The 20,845-nt window shown below is 40.3% G+C and overlaps 1 protein-coding gene across 3 annotated transcripts in view; it reads right to left on the minus strand.

Annotated features, from left to right (window-relative positions):
- Positions 1 to 362: 362 nt before the first annotated feature.
- LRP3 (LDL receptor related protein 3) overlaps positions 363 to 20,845 on the minus strand; it is a 31,911-nt gene continuing 11,428 nt past the window's right edge. For all 3 annotated transcript variants that reach the window (XM_036390232.2, XM_036390233.1, XM_036390234.1), the window contains 5 exons: positions 18,485 to 18,623; positions 10,110 to 10,318; positions 8,747 to 9,833; positions 6,127 to 6,259; positions 363 to 4,604 (listed from right to left, as the gene is read on the minus strand). In XM_036390232.2, coding sequence (XP_036246125.1) covers positions 3,798 to 4,604; positions 6,127 to 6,259; positions 8,747 to 9,833; positions 10,110 to 10,318; positions 18,485 to 18,623 — 2,375 coding nt within the window. In that variant the 3' untranslated portion in view covers positions 363 to 3,797. The remainder of the gene's footprint in view (positions 4,605 to 6,126; positions 6,260 to 8,746; positions 9,834 to 10,109; positions 10,319 to 18,484; positions 18,624 to 20,845) is intronic.

Consider the following 20,845-nt stretch of genomic DNA (forward strand, 5'->3'; position numbering starts at 1 on the left):
TATTTCTTTAACCACCTTAACAGTTTTACACTTCAGAGATTTTTTTTTTAGGGATATATGCATACATACGCATCAAAGGCAGCTACATGCAACAGTGAATTTCCTAGAACCAAGATTTCACATGTATTATTTAAAAAGTGATATCCCTTTGACCAGCTACAGCTACCAGCAAAATCAGATGATAAAAAAACCCCCCAGAGGTACAAAACCAAACCAAAATACACCCTCCCCCACCAAATTCAGGTCCACACATGGAGTCATGGTTTGACACACAAGAGTCTGAGATAAACTAAGACCATGGGAGTAGAGTTTAGGAATCCTCAAGCTTAGGTGTGAAGAGTGACAGTCAGGAACCCACAGGCTCTGGGCATTTCCAATTTTATTAAAAATTAAGAGATCCAAAGCAAGGCAAAGCACAATGATGCCCAGCATCTTTCTGGCTTAGTATCTTGCTCAGTAGTCCAGGAAGCAGCAGCAGACACTGACAAACATGATGCCACACCTGAATCGTCTGCCTGCACACACACTACGGTAAAATGCTGTAACTAAATTAATATATACAACACAAATTAAAAACAAACAAAAAAGCCAAAAAGCAGAAAACAGAAATAGAGAACAAGTATGCTTAAGGGACGTTGCAGAGTAATAGACAAGAAGGAAGGTACAGAATTTTTAACAGAAATATTCCCTGCTTTAACAGCAGTAGAGGAAATATTAAGGGAATCACTTGTCCTCTTTATGCTGCCTATGAGCTTGCATTCTTTTTAAACCAGTAGCTATTCTTTATTCAGAGGGTTTTTTTGTAAGGGGGGTTTTTTACAAGGGGTTTGGGGTTTTTTTGGCTTGCTTGGACAGGGGAATTTTGTATCTTAAAAAACCAAAACCAACCAATCAACCAACTTAAACACTTTGTCTCCTGTCTACAAAAATCTTTAAAGAATGCAAATCAACATTGTTAAAGTAACAAAGTTCTAACAAGTTTACTAGCTGATTAACTTAAGGTTGTAAAGTCTTTAAAGTGTTGTATTTCCACTTTCTTCTAATTTTAGGAAGTTCTGAATACAGGGAGGCAGTTTCTATGAACCAGAACTGAGGTGCCTTCAAGGATGGTTGATTCCCTCCCTGTTTAACACTAAGAAGATGTGGCAGAAGGGCAGACACACACTAAGGCAGACTTTGTGATTCCAGGGCACTGCACTGCACCTTTTGTGCTCACAGTGCAAATACAGAGATTTCTTCTGTAAAATTAATACTGAATTTGTGGCTCTTCTCTTCCAAGGGGTGAGCTAGGAGAGAAAACAGCCCCGCAGCACACAGCAGTCAGTGCTTACAAAGAGCACCAGGCTTGTATTTCTCATTGATGCAAAGCTGTATACAGTCCAGTAATGAATACTTCTGTATGGTTCAACATCAAATTTTCATTAACCTGGATCTTTTAAGTTTCTAAAAGTAAAACCTTCTCAGTAAAATTTTCACCGAGTTACCAAATGAATCAATACACAAAATATGTATGATACACCTAAGAAATAATGTGAAGTTACAGATCTTAGCTGTTCAGGGTTGCTCCCAAAATACAGCAGTACTCTGAAGTACATATTTCAATTTTATGAGCCTTATGATGGTGATGGTTTAAGGCATGGAATGATCAGCATTATTTTATTATAGAAATATTTTTCTGCAACAGAAATAAATATACATGTATTTCTAAGGTCCTTCATATCTACACAAAATAAACCTTTAATCTTTCTCCTAGCTGTACTTAACTACCTTACACATACAAGGCTATGGATTTAAAATTACCTCTAGACAAAAAATAAATAAATAAAGACACTAAAACCTGTAGCCTTTGATGGAAACAACTACTCTGGCAGTGCAATGACTACAGTACATGGCCTTGCAAAAGTGGAATGTACCCAGAATGTTTACAGCTGCTAGGAAATCAAGATCTCTTTCATTTTCTTTCATGAAATGAGTTCTGATCACAAAAGAACCTGGTAAAAAAATACTGAGCAGTATTTATTTGATGCAACTACAACTCTTGTTATGCTTTTTGCCACAAGCCCTTCCTGGGATTAATGCCCTCAAGAATTTGAATCTCCTAACTCTGGAATGCACAGTATGAAACTAATTTGCAATAGAAGAGGAAAAAAGAAATCACTTCTATTTAATTCTTCTGTATTCCATTTTAGTAGGCCAAAGTCCCATTCCTTGTTTTTTTCAAGGCACTCCCTCAGAGAAAGTCCTAGTGAAAGATCCAGGGCAAAATATAGCCCATTTAAAGGAAAAAATCTGTGCCACTTTGATGTAAACTGTTCACTGTGTTTGCCTCTACAGCCAGGAAAGTCCTGTGAGCAGCAGAACTCAGGCCCACAGATGCCAAATTTCACAGGTTCAGTTAATAACTCTGCACAACTTGAATTCCTACAACAACAACAAACAGGTTTTGGAGCACTCAGATATTTACAGAGCAGCAGCATCATCCTTGTTAACTCCTTTAGAAAGCATTTTTGTGTGTCACTGTGTCAGGGGGAATTGAAGAGCTCTTTTCACAGCAGGGACAGTCTGGCCACCACAACAGGACCATCACCCAGCAGAGTTCTGGCATTCTGCAGGGACTCCTTGTTAAGCAATGTCACCTTCTTACAGGGAAATAACTTAATTACTTTTAATAACACTCTAAAAACCAAAAAGGCACCAGTTTACATTTAGGTGTGTACAATCTACACAGCATCAGCTTTAAAAATGGCACTGATGTATTTCAGTTCTTCAAAGAAAAAAAAAAACAAAAATAAAAAAGAAAAATAATGTTTTCTAAAAATAAAAGATAAATAAAATTACTGGCTTATACATCTTATACATTTGCACTTAGGTAGCAGATTTAGAAGCAAACTTGTGAGACAGATTTTATTTCAAAATAAACCAGAAGTCTGATCCTGACCAAGTGCTCAGCACTTCCCAGTGCAGTCCCAAGGAGCTGTAAAGCCTCAGGGCCCTTCAGGCACTCTAAGTGGTACCAGCAGAGAGTCCCTGGAAACACAAGGGAGGAGAGGACAAAGGGTAGAGAAGGAGGAAACAATTCTGCAACACTCCCAACATCACCATGAAGAAAATGCAACACATGACAAAGCAAGAAAGAAATATTGCTGCAATTAAGATTCAATGCACTCCACTTACACTGAACACTGCTACACTCTCCTTACAAAGCTTTAGTAGCTAAGACACCTGGTTTCATTCCGGGTATTCCACACAGAAAATTTGGATTTAGTGGATGCTTTAAGGTACATATGGCCATCAAAACATTTCTGGAGGGAGCAAAAGAAGCGAGCAGTTTCCATAAGAGAGAAAGGGATTTTAAGTCCTCCTAAGCATGTTTAATTAAAATTATTAAATTTTAATTAAATTATTATGCCTAAAAAGACAATGTTATTTTTTAGCTTAGTACTCAGAGTTCCAATGACTGGTGTCTCCCTCAGGTTCCAACAGAATTCTCTAGTTCAGTAAGACCACTGAAAGGAAAAGAAATACCAGAGGATGGAGATGCCTCCAAACTGCAGTGACACATTCCTGTTCCCCCAGCCCCTAACATCACACACTGGCCTACTTCTGCCCCACTGCAGTTTCAGGAATAGCAACAGTGACATAAACATGTCCCATTTAACCCTGTACTGCACTCTCTGTGGCATTAAAGCACACTCATTTTTAGTGAGCAAGTTGGGAGCACACCACCTACCATCGAAGTGCACTGCCACAAAAACAATGAAGCTACAAAATTTACATGGACAAAACAAAAATTTTTATTAGCAAACAAGTAAAGATTCATCATCACTGGTATTGTTTTCAGAGAGGGAAGTAGATGACTGTAACATTGGCACTTCCACAGAATGGCAACAAGCTGCATGAACACCCAAAGGCTCCTCCTGGTATGAGTTAGGGCAACATTGGTTTTGTCCATTCACTTGGATATGAACATTCATAGGGCTGTCTGGATAACCAGACTCCCACTTTTTTAAGGGTAATCTACATGGATCTTCACTCAGTGGATGACTTCCACTTAAACTACTGTCCTCTGGGACAGTCCTCCTGGATACTGACCCTCCATGGATCGTTTCTGTAACACTTTCAGATAAAGGATCTCTGAAAGCCTTTCCTGTATCTGCTTTACTGCACTGCTTAAGCTCTCTGTCAGAGTCAGCACTTAAAGATTTATTGGTGTGTCCAGCCTCAGGCTCTGCATGTGCTGCTGTGCAAGTATTTGGCTGGAAGGTGCTGGAAGGCGATGGCTCTGTGATGTCAGTCTCTGGCTGCAGGCTGCTACATCCAGCTTCTTGTGGGCCCCTGGCCTGGCCATTGGCCTCTGAGCTGGCTCCTGCTGGGGAAGGGGGAGGGCTCCGAGCAGTCCCACCAGCACTGCTGATGATGCCATCCCCCAGGGTGGTCTGGGAGGTGCGGGCAGGTGTCAGCAGGGGGATCTGTCCTCTCACCCGGGGTCTGTGGAAGAGCCTGCTCCAGAGCCTGCCCAGGCGCCGCCGGGACGAGCTGCGCCGCGAGGAGTGGCGCCGCATCTGCCTGCGCATGGCCGTGCGGATGTTCTGCAGCACAGAGGCCTGCAACACACAGGAGAAACCAGCATTTCACACCACTCCAGACATGGCTACACCCTGCTCTCCCCATGAATGTCTCCACTTTGCCACAGTACTCAGACTCCATCCCTGTGCTTGCTTCTTAAATGCCTATTATCTAACAAACTACTGGAGAACACCAAAGTGGCGTTCACATTCTCTCACTCTCCCAGGTTTTTTCCTGGAGAAGCTCAGAGAGAAGAGAAAACAATTCTTATCTCTACTTGCTGCTCCTGTTGTTTTTGCACATGTAGCATGTGTTAGGAAGATTGTTTACCTGAAGGAATTTGGTAATTGAATTCTGGTGGTGGTTGTTTATATTAATTAACCAATCACTCAAAGCTGTGTTCTGGCTGTCTTGAGACAGTCAAGGGGCTCTTCTTTACTATTCTTTAGTAGTAGTATTTTTTGTAGTATAGTATATATATTCTATTCTATAGAATATAGTATAGTATAGAATAGAATATAGTATAGTATATATATTCTATTCTATTTGTAGTATAGTATATATATTCTTTGTAGTATAGTATCTCTTTAATATAATTTAGTATTAATGTAATATAATATAGCTTAATAAAGCAGTTATTATTTAATATAATAACTAATAATTTATTAGTTATAAGTTATTAATAAAGTTCAGCTTTCTGAATCAATGGTGTCAGATGCCAACCATTCCCTGCATCAGGGGCTCCCTGCATTGTACAACCAAAGACAGCTCTACCTGTACCAAAAGACTCTCACAGATTCATAGAATGGTTTGGCTTGCAAGGGACCCTAAAGATGACCTAATTCCAAATTCCCTGCTGTGAACACCTCCCAGTAGACCAGGCTGGTCAATGCCCCATACAACCCAGTCTTGAACACTGCCAGGGAAGGGCAGCCACAGCTTCTGTTCCTTACTGTGTTTCCTTTATGAGTTTCAGCTCTACTTCGCTGCCCAGGAAGTTAATTTTCCACTGGAGTAACAAACTACAAGTGTTTTATCACATTAGGAAACTGTATCTCAGATGGGTACTTCTGACACCATAAAGGAGTTTTCTGGGTACTTAGCAATGAAATAGAATGACTTAGTGGCTTGTCAGTGTAATTTACCTGCAAATGAAAACCAATCATTTTGGAAAATTAACAATTTTCCAAAAATCCTGCCAGAGACTTTATTTTCTTATAATTTCAGGTGTATTTACGGTTTCAGCTTGAAAAGCCTTTTTCTTCTATCTACTCTGTGACCTCTGTCTCTATTCATTCTGTCTTGATGTACAGCAAAAGTGATTATCACACTGCTGCTTCCCAACAAATACATTCAAAATATGTTCAAAATATCTATAAAATATATAAATATGTTCAGAACTACCCACAGCAAGAACTGTGGCTCTTCAGCTTCATGGAACATATACACATTTTTATATTACTTCCATATAATTAGCCACTGAAATACAGTTCCAGATTGATTGTATCTAATTTATAGCAGTTTGGCTGCTGGAATATTTATTGGCAGGTGTCTGCATACTTGCGATGCATTGTAGACAGGGAAGTCTTCAACGGGGGGGATGAGTCCTTGTGCAATCAGCTGGCCATAGGAAGGTGGAGCCTCCCTCCGCACAAACTCTGCCTCCAGCCGCGTCATCTGAGTCTCGAACGCTCTGCAAACAGAAGCACACAGGAAACATGGAGCACAAGAGAACCACACAGGAAACATGGAGCACAAGAGAAGCACACAGGAAACATGGAGCACAAGAGAACCACACAGGAAACATGGAGCACAAGAGAACCACACAGGAAACATGGAGCACAAGAGAAGCACACAGGAAACATGGAGCACAACAGAACCACACAGGAAACATGGAGCACAACAGAACCACACAGAAAACATGGAACACAAGAGAAGCACACAGGAAACATGGAGCACAAGAGAAGCACACAGGAAACATGGAGCACAACAGAACCACACAGGAAACATGGAACACAAGAGAACCACACAGGAAACATGGAGCACAAGAGAACCACACAGGAAACATGGAGCACAAGAGAAGCACACAGGAAACATGGAGCACAACAGAACCACACAGGAAACATGGAGCACAACAGAACCACACAGAAAACATGGAACACAAGAGAAGCACACAGGAAACATGGAGCACAAGAGAAGCACACAGGAAACATGGAGCACAACAGAACCACACAGGAAACATGGAACACAAGAGAACCACACAGGAAACATGGAGCACAAGAGAAGCACACAGGAAACATGGAGCACAACAGAACCACACAGGAAACATGGAACACAACAGAACCACACAGGAAACATGGAGCACAAGAGAAGCACACAGGAAACATGGAGCACAAGAGAACCACACAGGAAACATGGAACACAGCAGAACCACACAGGAAACATGGAGCACAAGAGAACCACACAGGAAACATGGAACACAGCAGAACCACACGGGAAACATGGAACACAAGAGAATCACACAGGAAACATGGAACACAACAGAACCACACAAGAAACATGGAACCCAACAGAACCACATAGGAAACAGAGAACACAACAGAAGCACACAGGAAACATGGAACACAACAGAACCACACAGGAAACATGGAACACAGTAACAGTTTGTCCTGCCTCCCTCACACTACTGTATAATAAAAGTGTTGCCACGTTTCTCTTCACAGAGAAAAGCAAGGCACACTTCTTCCCAAGAATATTTCTGGGTCTCACATTCTTTGAACCTCAGAGAAAGGAAAAACTATTCTTATCTCATTTACTGCTCCTGTGTTTGTTCACAAGTGGAGTGCATGGTGGAAGATTGTTTACCTGAAGGGAATTGATAATTGATCCTGGTGTGAGTGTTTTGATTCACTGACCAATTGGATCAGTGTGTGTGTGTGTCAGGACTGTCAGCTGACAGTCATGGGTGCTGTGCAGCTGGAGTTGAGTGCTTGGCAGGTTCAGTTTAGATGTAATGTAATGTAGTATAGAATATATAGTATAATAAGGTAATTAATTAGCCTTCTGATAAGATGGAGTTCCTCCTCATCATTCCTCTCCTTTGTCAGGGGCAAAAATATCTACTATATAAAAGCACTGCCAAAGGGCTCATGCTAGGAGTAAAACCACAGAGCTTCCACTAAGCTCCATGAAAATCTTATCAGGATGAAAAAATAAACAAAAGGACTAAGAGTACAGGGTATAAACACAAATGAATCAAACCAGCAAACTCTCTAGTGCAGTCTCAGGTTGGACACTGTGGCAACTGAAGTTTTTTCAGCTGGCTAGTAATTGTTGTGCCAGTAACAGCAGTAACTTGTTCAGCAAGGGCCCGAAGGTTATTTTTGGAAAGACATTAGGAACTGGAAACAATCACACAATAGGGCAGCTTGCAGTTGCAGAGAGGTTTGCCAGTCCCTGCCAGAAGAGAGGCTCTGAAGTTCCCACCTTAGGACAGCAGGTCCTTAATCATGCAGATTTGATCAGGAGAGAATGTAAAGCACACTGTTTAAAACACAGTGTCAGCAGCATAGCACAGAGCTGGTGCACTTGATGAGATGGGAACCACAAAGCCCCTTATGACTCCTACAAGGCAGAACGCCACTTCTCACAGGCAAAGAAACACACACACCACACCCAGAATGAGGCATTCAGAACCAGAGCAAAGGAGCACAGCTTCTACCATGGACAACTCCCACTGAGAACAGGCCCCACCAGAGCAGGACATCATCACTTTAAGCAGAACTGAGAACTGGAGTATCTGGGGAGGAATGAAGGGTTGTTCAATTCAGATTCAGTGAAGACTTCACTGTAGCAGTTCAGCATTCAGTTTTTGGCTGGGGCATGGGGTTTGTTGCAAGGGGATGAGAAGGAAAAGGCAGATTAGGTCACAAACAGATTCTGCCATACTGCACAATAACCATGTACTTCTCACAGAACACAGAAGAGCTGCTATTTCCACTCACTACTCCCAGAAATCTTCTCTAAGCCTAAGGCAGTGAAAACTATTTAGCTGTCATCAGGTCCTTGATTGGATTTCAGTATTTCGCAAATTCTCTGGTTAACAATCAACTCTCTTTTCCTTTTACCAAAACAGAAAAAACCACCACAGCTGTAAAAACATCAACAAAGCAAAACTTACCTGTACTCCCTGGTCCTCAGAGAATATAATTTAAATGCACAACCCAGTGCTATGACTAGCAGCAAGCCACACACGAGACTGCCAATGAGAGCAGCTGTGATGACCTTCCTGGGGACAATCACCAGGCAGTTGCGTTCATCACTTCCATCCTGGCAGTCTTCTTGGCCATCACAGCGCCAGGTCTCAAAGATGCACAGATTTGTCCCACAATGGAAATTTCCTGGCTGGCAAGTAAAGCAGTTTTTTTCATCTGAGCCATCTGGACAGTTCTTCTGGTTATTACAGCGGTCAAGTATTGAGTAGCAAAGCCCACTGTTTCCTTCACATGGGTATTCATTCTTCTGGCAAGCAGGACAGTTCTCCTCATCCTTGCCATTGGGACAGTGCCACCAGCCATCACAATGCTGCTTATCTGTGAAACACTCCTCATCACTTCCACAGGGGTGCTCCCAAGGAAGGCAGTAGCCTTTCACCTGATACGTTGCATTGAATCCATGGCCAGTGCTCTTGGAGCGGGCATGGTAGGAGACAGTGAGCTGGCCCTTGGATGACTCCACACTCACAGAATGCCTGTTGTTGTGGTGTGAGAATGTCTGCATTAATTTATCACCTCTCTCTCCAATGCCATCATACACCTTCACATAGTCATTGTAGCCCAGCTGCAGATCGAGCTGCAGCAGAACGTGCCGGTTGTCCTGCGTGTCCACATACCACGTGCAGCGAAGGTCTGACCTGCTGTGGTCAGCACGGAATAAGTCTGGGGAAGCAAAAGATCCATAAAAATTCCCCAGCCTTTTGCCACAGGAAAGATCAGGACAATTATCTTCATCAGAACCATCCCCACAGTCTTTAACTGAATTACACCTCAGCTCGTTCAGCAAGCATTTGGTGGAGTGCCCTGTGCTGCACTGGAACATTCCTGAGGGACAGATGCTGGATGGAGGGTCTGTTGGAGGGACAGTGCAATTCTTCTCATCTGAGTTATCACCACACTCATCCATGGAATTACACTTCCAGGTACTGGGAATACACTTCCCATTTGCACAGTGGAATTCATCTGACTGGCACGCAGACTGACCTATCTTTCCTGTGAAAGAGGATAAGGAGAAAAAAATCAGTATCAAAACTTTTGGAACGATCTGATATCACTTTTCAACATCTACTACCACGCATGTCACAAGCTAATTAGTCAGGCCAGTACACTTCAGCAATACAGTTAAAAAGCCACATGCAAATAATATCAGTGTTGATATTACTTTAAAGCCATCAATGGCCCAAGATGCTTGTCAAAAAAAAGTACTCCTGACTCCAAGTTTTCCCACAGAGAGTGTGAAGTGAAGCCAACAAACCCCCAAGATTTTACCTCTAATATAAGAAAGGCGAAATCCCTGAGCCTGTCCTGAGCTTGATGCATCTGAGTGAAAAAATATCCACACATGGTCCCTTGCAGAGATGAAAGATGGAGGTATGGAAGATCCACACACTTTGTACTCCTCCCTCTTGGAAGATGGGCCAATCATCAACCAGTCTACTGCACACTTCTGAGAGTCTTCCAAATCAAAGTTCTTAAAACTGTTCAGAACAAAAGAAAGCACAAGTTACAAAGAGGAAGTGTCTGGAACAAAACCCAACAGAGAAAGAACAGACTCCAATGGCTGACTTTCTGCATCAAGCAGTGCTGACATAAAGGTATCAATTCAAAGGTAATGAAACATCCACCTTCTATATACCACCTTGAGTATACAGAAACAAAGCACATCCCCTGATTTGGAGAAGCACCCATCTCACAAAAATAAACATCACACCAAATTAGCTCCAAAAGGTGAAACAATGAGTCCTCTTTTACTCAGTCCTTAAATAAAACTGCTTCCTAAAATACAGATATGAGGAAAAGCAAAATTCCAGAATACATTATACAGAAAGTAGATTCATGTCACCAGTCATTTCCAACCATAAAAGCTATGAAACTAGAGATGACAGGGTTGACTACTGTCTTGGAAAAAGAACAATAGAAAGCAATGCAAAGGACCCTAAAGGACAAGTATGAGAGACAAATCCACTCTTGGAGCCATGGATGGGCAAGGAGAGACCAAGAAGAGAACAGGGGTGGAAATGGAACCTAAAATCTAATAACATTATCTTTTAATTAAAATATTAAAATATTCCCTTTCTGGGAGTGCAAATGCAGAGCAAACTAGAGTAGAACACAGTCAAATTTCTAGCCCTTCTGCTGACACAACCCAAGTGATTATTCAATAGCAGCTGATCTGGTGCAAAGAGGAGCCCTGACTGTTTGCAGAACACTGAACACAACTGGATAATAATCCCTACCTGTGGCTCAGGAACCATATGTGGTATTTGTTCTCTGATGAAGCAGATTGCATTTGTATGCAGCAATCTGCAATGACAATAGCAGATTGCAGACTGCACAGAAAAGCATACTCATTAGGAAAGGGCACACTGTTCAGAACACTTAGAAATGAATTTTGGTCCTTTTTTATGTAACTCAGCTACACCAAATTAACTTGGGAGAAGTTGTGCATACTCCATGCAAATATCTAGACAGAATTTTCAGAAAGGCAGAAAAGCTGTTGTAAAATACAGAACTCTTTCCCTAAATGATTTTTCACAAAATCAAAGACAAATTCTTTGAAAAAGATAATGGAAAGAATTTTCTGATATCAATGTGTATTTACAAAAGGCTGTCAATGCCTGCCAGATCTTGTCCTTTGAAGCTGAAAGGGAAAGAACAACAAGTATATAAACTAGTTAATTCATTTAGGCAGGAGACTCAGCCTGCCCACACCTCTAGGTCCTGCCAAACACATTGGCTTAATAACTCTCAAAAATAATGTTATCAGCAAGAGCATGAGAAGTAGGAGAACACTGAATGTGCTAAGTTAAAATGGAAATTAAGAGATGACAAACAACATATGTGCAAGGACATTCGACCCAGAAATGTCCTTCCTCTTCTTTCTCCCACCAACCTCTGTGTGTCTTCCCAGCTGTGAAGAAATATTCCCACAGCACTTAATTCTTTGCTATAAGCAATCCCATCAAGCTCCTGAAAGCAGCATATTTTGCAGGGAAGTTTTAGATGACTGTGCAGCCAAAATAAAAAGATTTCAGTACTCAGACATTCAAAGATAAACAGAGTATTTCTGTTACAGGTGTTCTGCATAAAATGTTTTAATGACCAAGAAGTGAACAGCCACTGCACCATGAAAAGGAATTATCCAAAGCATTAGGGAAACTATAGGTACTCACATAAAGTTTGTTTTTTATGTGAGATGTGAGCCAGCATTACTGAGCTTCCACACCAATTTTGCTCTCTGTAACTGATTTTGGCACCACACATCATGTAAGGTTTCTATCATCTACTAGGAGGATTGTTCATAGGAATTTTTAAATGAAAACTTCTTGACTAAGTGTTAGAAATACCCATATGCCCAACAACAGATGTTCTTAAGAAAAGGGAACAGTCACTAAATCAAGAAATGGAAACTCAAAACTGGGGAAGGGGGTGGGGGGGTGGAAATAACTAAAAAATTTCTTTTTGTATGTTACAAACAAGTTCACATCTTTTGGTGCTTTACTTTTGCAGTTATTTTAGATGTACCATAATGACCCTTAGAGATGCAAACAAATTGTTCTCCTATCTTACCCAGCTCCCAGCACTCCAGCTGGGTCCCACAGCCACTCATTTTCCTTGCCCTGCTGAAAAGAGCTACTTTTGTCTATCAAGTAAATAATTCAGCCATAGCATGGTTGCACAACACAGACTGCACAACCCACAGGGAGAATTTGCCTATACAATAAGCTGTCTATAACTTACTTTAAAAAGCACTTCTTTCTAGAAAAAAAAAGAAAAATATTTAACACTTTCAAGATTTATACAAAGGAAGAGTACAGAAAAGTCAGCCACGTGCACATACCTTGTTTAAAACTCCTTTGCAGATGACAGCAATACTCTCAAGAGCCTGCATTTGTGTACAATTAATACCTTTTACTTGCACCTTGGAAATCTAGTACTGTACATTGCTAATAAACAGCTTTTTTTGGTTGTGGAAGAGGAAGAACCTTCAGTTCCAGCTTCCAATGCAAAAGCCCAGGCATACAGAGGATAACTGATTTTCCTGAGTGTCACTTGTGGATCTCAGATGCAGAGCAGAATCCCACATTTCTTCACTGACAAATCCAAACTTCAGCCACAGAGTACAAGGGTGATGAGGCAGAGCAGACTTGCAAGGAAACATTGTGTTTAATAGATTCCCTAAGAACACCATGCCTCTCAGAGATACACAAGCTACTGGAAAAATGCCTTGGTATTCAAAAAGGGAAATACAGAATATTCACAAGAACAAACTCTTTTACAAAAACAAACATCTTAATCCCAAGTGCCCAGAAGTTTCAAACACAATTTCTCTGTGTATGCTCTAGTTCTGATGTGAAGTTTTATGTGTAATAGATACCACAGCAGTTATAGAATTTCTTCTGCTAGGAAACAAAGCAAAGTCAAAGCAATTATGTTGTCCCTTATGCAAACTAATCAACAGATGTATTTTCAACAAACTTTCCTTTGATTAAGGAATTGTCACTATTTCAGCACCCTTTTAAGTTATATTGCCCCTAGCAGAACCATATTTTTCCTCATTTACATTGATGGTGATTTTACAAGACCAAAAGCATTATATACTTGAACAACCCCTCACCTCAAAAAACACTGCCTTCTAAAGAAATATGAAAACAATATGAATACATATGTTTGCACTTGTAACTATATAAAATTTGGCTTCACTTCATAATGCATTTCTGACAAGGTTTCGTGTCAGAGGTTTCTGCCATTCTACTCTGACATTAAGTAGCCAACTGATTTCTTTTAGCCAAGACTCCTGAATACTGCACTCAGTCTCTATTGCTTTACTTCTTTCATCATCTCTAATTAGATCTAGAGCTGCTCTGTTATATCCTCTGAAGAATAACTTAATCCTGCTACCCACAAAACATTTGTTTATTCAGCTGAGCTTTGTCAAACTGGAATGCAAATTTTTCCATCAAAAGGATTGAATGAGTATTGGTATACAGTGGAAATACAGGACAAAGACTTGTGCTTGTACTGCTTGTAGGACTACACAGCCACTGTAGAGTCTTTGGAAAGTACTCAAGCCTGTAGTTACTGATCTTGAGGGAAGTCTCAGACCTTCTGTATGAAAAACTACATTTTTTGTGCCTAAAACAAGAAGCAGGAGCCATTCTGAAACAGAGAGTACTCATGTATAATATCATCTGTATCTCATGCAGCACCAGCCAGTACCACAGTATTTTTAAACACCTTGGGCAGGGAAGCACAGGATTTGAGAGGAAAAGCAAAGACAGCTCTGCTCAGTCCCTGATGCTCTGCAGCAAAGCCCTCTGACAGTTCTGCAGGAGTGGAACAGGGACCCAGGGGTCCATCCTCCCATGCAAAGTGCAGGGCACAGGGTGTTCAATAAACTCAATTACAGCCTTACCCCCCTGCAACCCCTGCTCCTCCCCAGAGCTTCACTAACAGAGCAATGCTCCCTGCCCTGGCACCTGGTGATAAAGGGAAGAGAAGCTGCCTTTCCTCCAGGCCTCTTGTACTCTCCACAAGCAGCACACAGCCCTGGTTCACGGGGCAGGGAGAGGAAAAGCAGTAAACATTGGTAATTCCAGCACCAGAGCTACAATGTAAACAAAACACAACACCCATCACTGAACATCCTTTAAAATGGCCTGGCATTAGGCTGTTCTCACTGCCACCTGTGGATCTCCAAAGCAATAACAAAACAGAATATAGCAGGAGACTGCTGTAAAAGATCAAAATTACTGGACCAAAATTTGCAGGTTTTGTTTCTCCTGAAAGATGCTCTTGTCTTGCTCTTGGAATGTCTCTTCCACATTTTTATAGAGAAGTACAACAATAGCCAATTAAACACTGGAAGTATTCAGAATTTGAGGATCAGAACAACTCAATGTGAACTGAGAAATGCAGCACTAAGTCTTGTTTTTACTGAATTCTGCAGAAATCAGTAAACTCATCTGATTCTTTTTCCAGTGAAATGATACTGAAATAGAAGTTACCTCCAAGGGTGAGCAAACCTCCAGGAGTTTACAGGAAATTACACTCTTAGTCATATACATCAGATTTTGCCTATGTACTCACATGAAGTAACAGCCTCCAATGGTATCTCCCTATTATCTATTTTTACATTGCTGGAAAGTATTTCATTAAACCAGACTACCATAAACACATTAATAATCTATATATATGAGAAAAATGTGCTTCCTGCAAAGCTAATGCTTAGCAGAGCTTAGTTTTTTGCCATCTGCACTGAAAGGAACAGTAGCAGCTAGGGAAAAAAAAGTACTTCTATAAATAATGTAGGGAATTCTCCACAACCCTTTCAGTAATTTAGGCACGAGGGACTACAGATTAAAGAAAAAGAAAGCTTTCTTAGTAACTGGGAAAGGACAAACATGGGATGCAAAATCTGAATGAAAGCAACTAGTAAATAAATAAAAAAGTAAATGTCCAATTTGGCCCTCTCAACTAATTTTAAGATTGGAGAATAAATATTATGGATAGGTCAGTAAAGCACAGTCCCAAAATAAAACCAACCAACCAATTAAGCAAAAAAAGTTATTTCTATTTGCCAACTTCTCACAGAAAGTGTAGACTGTGAACAACTGATGACTTAATTGGCTCATTAAAAACTTCTGTTTAACCACTGAAGCACAAGGACCTGAAGTCAGGAAAGCTCCATTCTGCTCCCAGCTCCCAAGCACAGCTAACTGCATAACCTTGACAAGAGACACTGCCTAGGAGGGGCTATTTCCTCAAAGGCTGAGCAAGTAAATGGCTATTGTGATGATTTCTCCAATTAATGTCAAGTTCTGAAACATATGAATTTGGTAAACAGACTGTGAAGCAGTCCCTTTAACTCTTCACACAATTACAGACCAGCAAGAATACATTAACAGACCTCAATTTTATGCAGAAATTGAAACTCAAATGGTATCTGACAATTTCTTTTTTTCAAAGCCACTGAAGTGAAAGCCAATGAAGGTGATCCCCTCACCTCAATTAATAAGAGACAGCTTGAGTGGGTCACTAAGTAGATTGCTTATCAAAACTCTTATCTTGAATTCTGAACATGAAGAACATTTTACTTGCAGTCCCCTAAATTTCAGTAATAAAATAATAAATTTATACTCCACCCACACCAGGGTTAATTACAACCATCAAGTAACAGCAACTGCTAAACAATTTTTTTTTTATAGATATGAGGAAACATAAACCTATAAAGCCTGTAAACGATGGTACAGAGGCAGTTACTGCATATGACACCTCTATATGATCTTACATGGTTTTATGTAATCCTCTGTGAAAAGAAGGACAAAAATAGAGAAAATGGGTGGGAAAATCAAGTAGTTTCCAAAACAATAACTAGCAACTGATCAGCTGAATTTGAAGAGACATAACTTAGTCCTGGAAAACAGTGGCTACAGGCTTGTTCACAGTCTCAATAGAACCATTCCATCAGACACACACACCTGAAAGAAAATATTGAAATGTGCATACAGAGTGGTATAAGCACAAAGAACATATACTTCCTGTTCATGGGAAAGCTCCCTCAAGGATTTATAAAAATTAAACTATAAAGCAAAACAATAGGCATGGAAATGTGAGGATATGAAGAAAATCAATATACACATGAAAGACAGACATTAAGACATAGCTTCTAAAGGAGATGGGCACAGAAGCCAGCATCTTACACACAAATGTAGATCTGGTCACTGTTCTACTGAAAGCTGATGAAAAAAATAGGTTTATAAAAAATAACCAAGTGCAAACAGTTTAGAAATTCAAAATACTTTCAATTGCAATTTTATCCCTTAATGGCTCCTGCTGTATCTCATTTTATATTTCTCTTATATAACACTGCTGTCTTGTTGTCAATGAGAATTCAAGATCAAAGGAAGTGCATACTGTGTAACACAACACAAAGGAGATGGGCTTTTCTGAAACCTTTCAAAATGCAGATGTTAGCACAAGAACTGTGTTTGGTTTTCCTAGGAAAATTTAAAAGCTACTCTTATGCCCTTACCAATACACTGTTAGAATAAGAAGCATATCCAACTGGAAAGCAGAAAACATGTTTGCATTTGAAACCTCCTAGTCTAAGCAAGTCAGCTCCTTCTTTGACATCCTTGCCATTGCAAGGGTAACAGCCTTGTCAAGGAACCCTCAGATGCTGTAACATTCTGCATTTCATACCCTGGGGTGAGTCATTCCGAGCACATTTATAGTCCCAAACACACCACCACAACACCAGTCCCTGGGATGTAAACACGTTGTTGCTATTGTTTGCATGTGCAGAGGAGGGCAGGATGTGGCTGTGCATTCAGTGAGAGAAAACAAATCCATTCAGAAATCTTGCAAGTCATATTGCTGTGCACACATCTAAACTGTACACATTATTACCAGCTGCCACCCCTCATAGGTTGTTTCTCCAGCCTCTGTTGCACTCACACTTGCAGAAGAGAGACCTAATTCTAACTGGACTCTGGGATGTTTTCATAGCCTAAACTGCAGCATTATTCTCCAGTCAAGTCCTGTCTCTCATTCTCCTGCTTTCTCAGTTTCCAACAATTTCTGCTTTGAAACAAATTCCCCACATCCAATGTAATGTAATGGGGTTTAAAAGCATGTTTCTATTTAGGAATTTCAAATGCTGGCAGGTATTCATTTCATGACTTTGGGTGAGTAGTTCCTATTTTGAACTATGGATGGTGGAGCCTTCCTATTTTCCATCTGTGGCAGATTTGTTTTCAATTTCTGAGCATCTGCAGTTGAAGAGGTTTTGCAACCCTTTTAAGCAGCTGAGCAAAGAATGAGCAGATGGTGTCAAATGTAACAGTACTAAAACCCCCCCAAAAAAACTTTTCCTAGGTTTTATTTTTTAAATAAGAAATTTTTGGCTCATAAAGGACCCCACCACTAGCCCAGAGAAATTAGGCACATTCACAGTATGATATATTATATCATACCCTAAACATTCTTAACAAACCATTTGCAGTACATTGTAGTCTTTATTGAACAGCATTTTTCTAGAATTGAGCTGAAATTGTACCACAAATGCTAACTATTATTTGATTTGTTGGAAATAAATATTAAGCAGGAAAACATGTGTCTTTTGGTAAACAAGTAACAATTAGCAATAATTATCTTCAACTGTCTATTAAGCATAGCACCATTTCAAGACGTTGCTGAAAATGGTATTTTTTTTCTAAGAATTTTACATGCCCACTGAAGCTGTTGCAGGTTTTATAGCCTTCACCTACTCCTATTTATAAGCAATGAAGGGAAAGGGGACTATATAATGTGAGTAAATATATTGCTGTTTCCCACTCCCTCAAATGTCAGGGGTATGTGAAATCTCACACAGGCATTGTGCAGATAAATACATTAAAAGACCACAAGTGACCTCTGTAATCACAGATGGCAGAAGTAGCCTACAGAAACGAGCCACAGTGAAGCATTTTTAATTAGAGAGAGGTGCCCAACCTGGAACCATGTTCCAGTGTAACCAATTTCAGCTCTCTTTGATCAGCCAGTGCCTCTGAAGACAGCCTCACATTGGTCTACCAGGTGAACTCCCATTTTGTTTTGTTTCAGCAAAGCAATCCTTTACCTCCACAAATATCCCAGCATACCTAATTGTTATCATGTCTCCATGATCTCCTTGGATGTACCAGCTGCAGTTTATGGCTGGAGGATAGTTGGATGGCCAGGAAGGACTGTAGATGACTCCCCGTCTCTCTGTGTGCTGTTCCAGCTCTCCACTGCAAGCAGCTGATAATAAGGGGAAAAAATAATATTGTTAATGCTTTGCCTAATCAACAATTCATATTAGCTTCAAAGGCTTTCATCAGTTTCTGGAGACTGCAGACATGTTAGAGTCAACAGTTTTATCCTCCTACTGCTCTCTTCCCTGCCCTGTTTTTTAATTAAGACACCCACACCAAGTGTAGGTAAGCATAACCTGCATTTCAATGCAGACCCAATCAATAATCTTGTATGAATCCACCACAGGCTACAATCAATATTACTGCATGGATTGCCAAGAGGATGCAATACAGAAATCCTTCTGAGCAGCCTCCCAAAGCCTAGGCAGGTCACCCAGCAAGTGAAGATGATCTGTACTAACTGGAAAGTAACTAGGAACTCAAGTTTTGTGACATGTTCCTGGACATGCTGTTTATTCTCTTAACCACATGAAGAGTTTGTAAGGGTTAAAAAAATACCACCACTCACCACAACCCCACACCTCCCACAAAAAAGTAAACTGCAGTCCAATGTTAAATGTTTTCATTGAACATTACTAAAGTACTCTAAATTCCTTCTGAACCCACATAGATGGGAAAAAATTTCAAGACAGGGAAAGGAGCAAACAAGGCCAAATAAAGCTCAGCATTTTCAAAGCACATTTAGTTCTTCCTATGGAAAACAGCAGGCTATATCAAATACTTATAATTTGTAATTAAGCAATTCAAAAATGAAAATTAAATGTTCTGAGGACAAGTTGAAAAGCTGTTCTGATAAGAAAACATACTCCAAGCAGATTACAAGAGGGAAAATTCTCTGCAATGCAATAGCCATTCTGAACATTCTCCAAAAATATTATTTAAACTATTTTTAAAACAAATTACTATCTAGAGGATGGCTTGTGGACAGCAGCTGAATATTTCATTTTTGAAAGAACCTTACATTCTTGTAGCTGAAAAATACAGTAAAGGAAAAAAAAAGGTTGCCTATACCTTGTCACCTCATACACATACACATCCAAATACACTGCATTATAAATGAGAGATTTACAGTATTGCTTGAAATCCAGCCACACAAATACACCACTTCCAATTCCCAGCTGGGATCAGATTTAGCTGCACTGGAGGGATGGAGGAAGGAGTACCAGCAAAGCTGCTTGGCTGCAGTCAGGCCAGGTGGCAGGGCTGCAGCACATCCCCTCCAGGAAACCTAGGCTGGCACTATTCTGTTTGTTCACAGCAAGCACTTCTGAAGTGAGAGCCACAGGAACACAAAAAGCGTCAGGTGAGTAACTTACCTGAGGCAAAACATAAAAATGCTATTATTTTTACTCTCCAGGTAGAGCATTCCACTGAAATACAAGTATATAATTCCTACTAGCTTCAAAGGCCACAAAAGCATACAGAATACATAAATACATGAAAACATCTATTTCCAAACAAATATTTGGCAGTAATGAAATTACAAAAACAAGAACATTTTTGTTATCACATTTCTAAAACCAGAACAGCTCCATGCCAGATGCAGGCAAAACTGAGATGCAGTTGCAATTACAGAAACATAAAAGCAAATGTAAGATCCACAGGACTTTTCAACTCCAGTTCTCAGTTTCTTTAGGTCTGTAATTGTGTTCCTCCACATACTTGTTACTGCATCAACATATCACAGTAGCAGAAGAGGACCAAGAGCTAGCAAACACATAAAGGAGCTCGAAAGGCTGCATCTCCTCACCGCCAGGTTAATAACACTTCAAAATGGGAAGGAAACAGAATCCACAAAGTGAAAGAACAAATACAGCAGACAGCACAATCCAGAGGCTTCCATTAACACCTGTGCAAATATTTCTGCTGTCCTTGTACCATTTTATGTTCTGGATTATTATCCCTTATTCATAGTACTTGCAATAAAAAAGAGTTAAAATTACACAAAATTTATTTAGCTTCTATTCTGAGGAAGTCCCACTGACAGGCTGATGGCTCTGCATGAGCACTTCCATTCACACATCCATCAGTGAAGTTAGGGGAGCTATTATTCTCCAAAATACTTGTTTCTCAGTTTTAGGAAGTAATTACAAAGATTCTGAGCAATAGTTACTTAACTACCCCAGCTTTTTTTAAGTAATATCACTACATATTTTCCTTTTGGAATACCATCGTTTCCTTGTGTAGAGGATCTGCTGTAACATCACAGTTCAGGTCTTCAGTGAGAAATGCTTTTTCTTACTAACACTGCACATCTGATATAAATGT

Source organism: Molothrus ater, chromosome 12, assembly GCF_012460135.2.
Source record: "Molothrus ater isolate BHLD 08-10-18 breed brown headed cowbird chromosome 12, BPBGC_Mater_1.1, whole genome shotgun sequence".
Taxonomy (NCBI): domain Eukaryota; kingdom Metazoa; phylum Chordata; class Aves; order Passeriformes; family Icteridae; genus Molothrus; species Molothrus ater.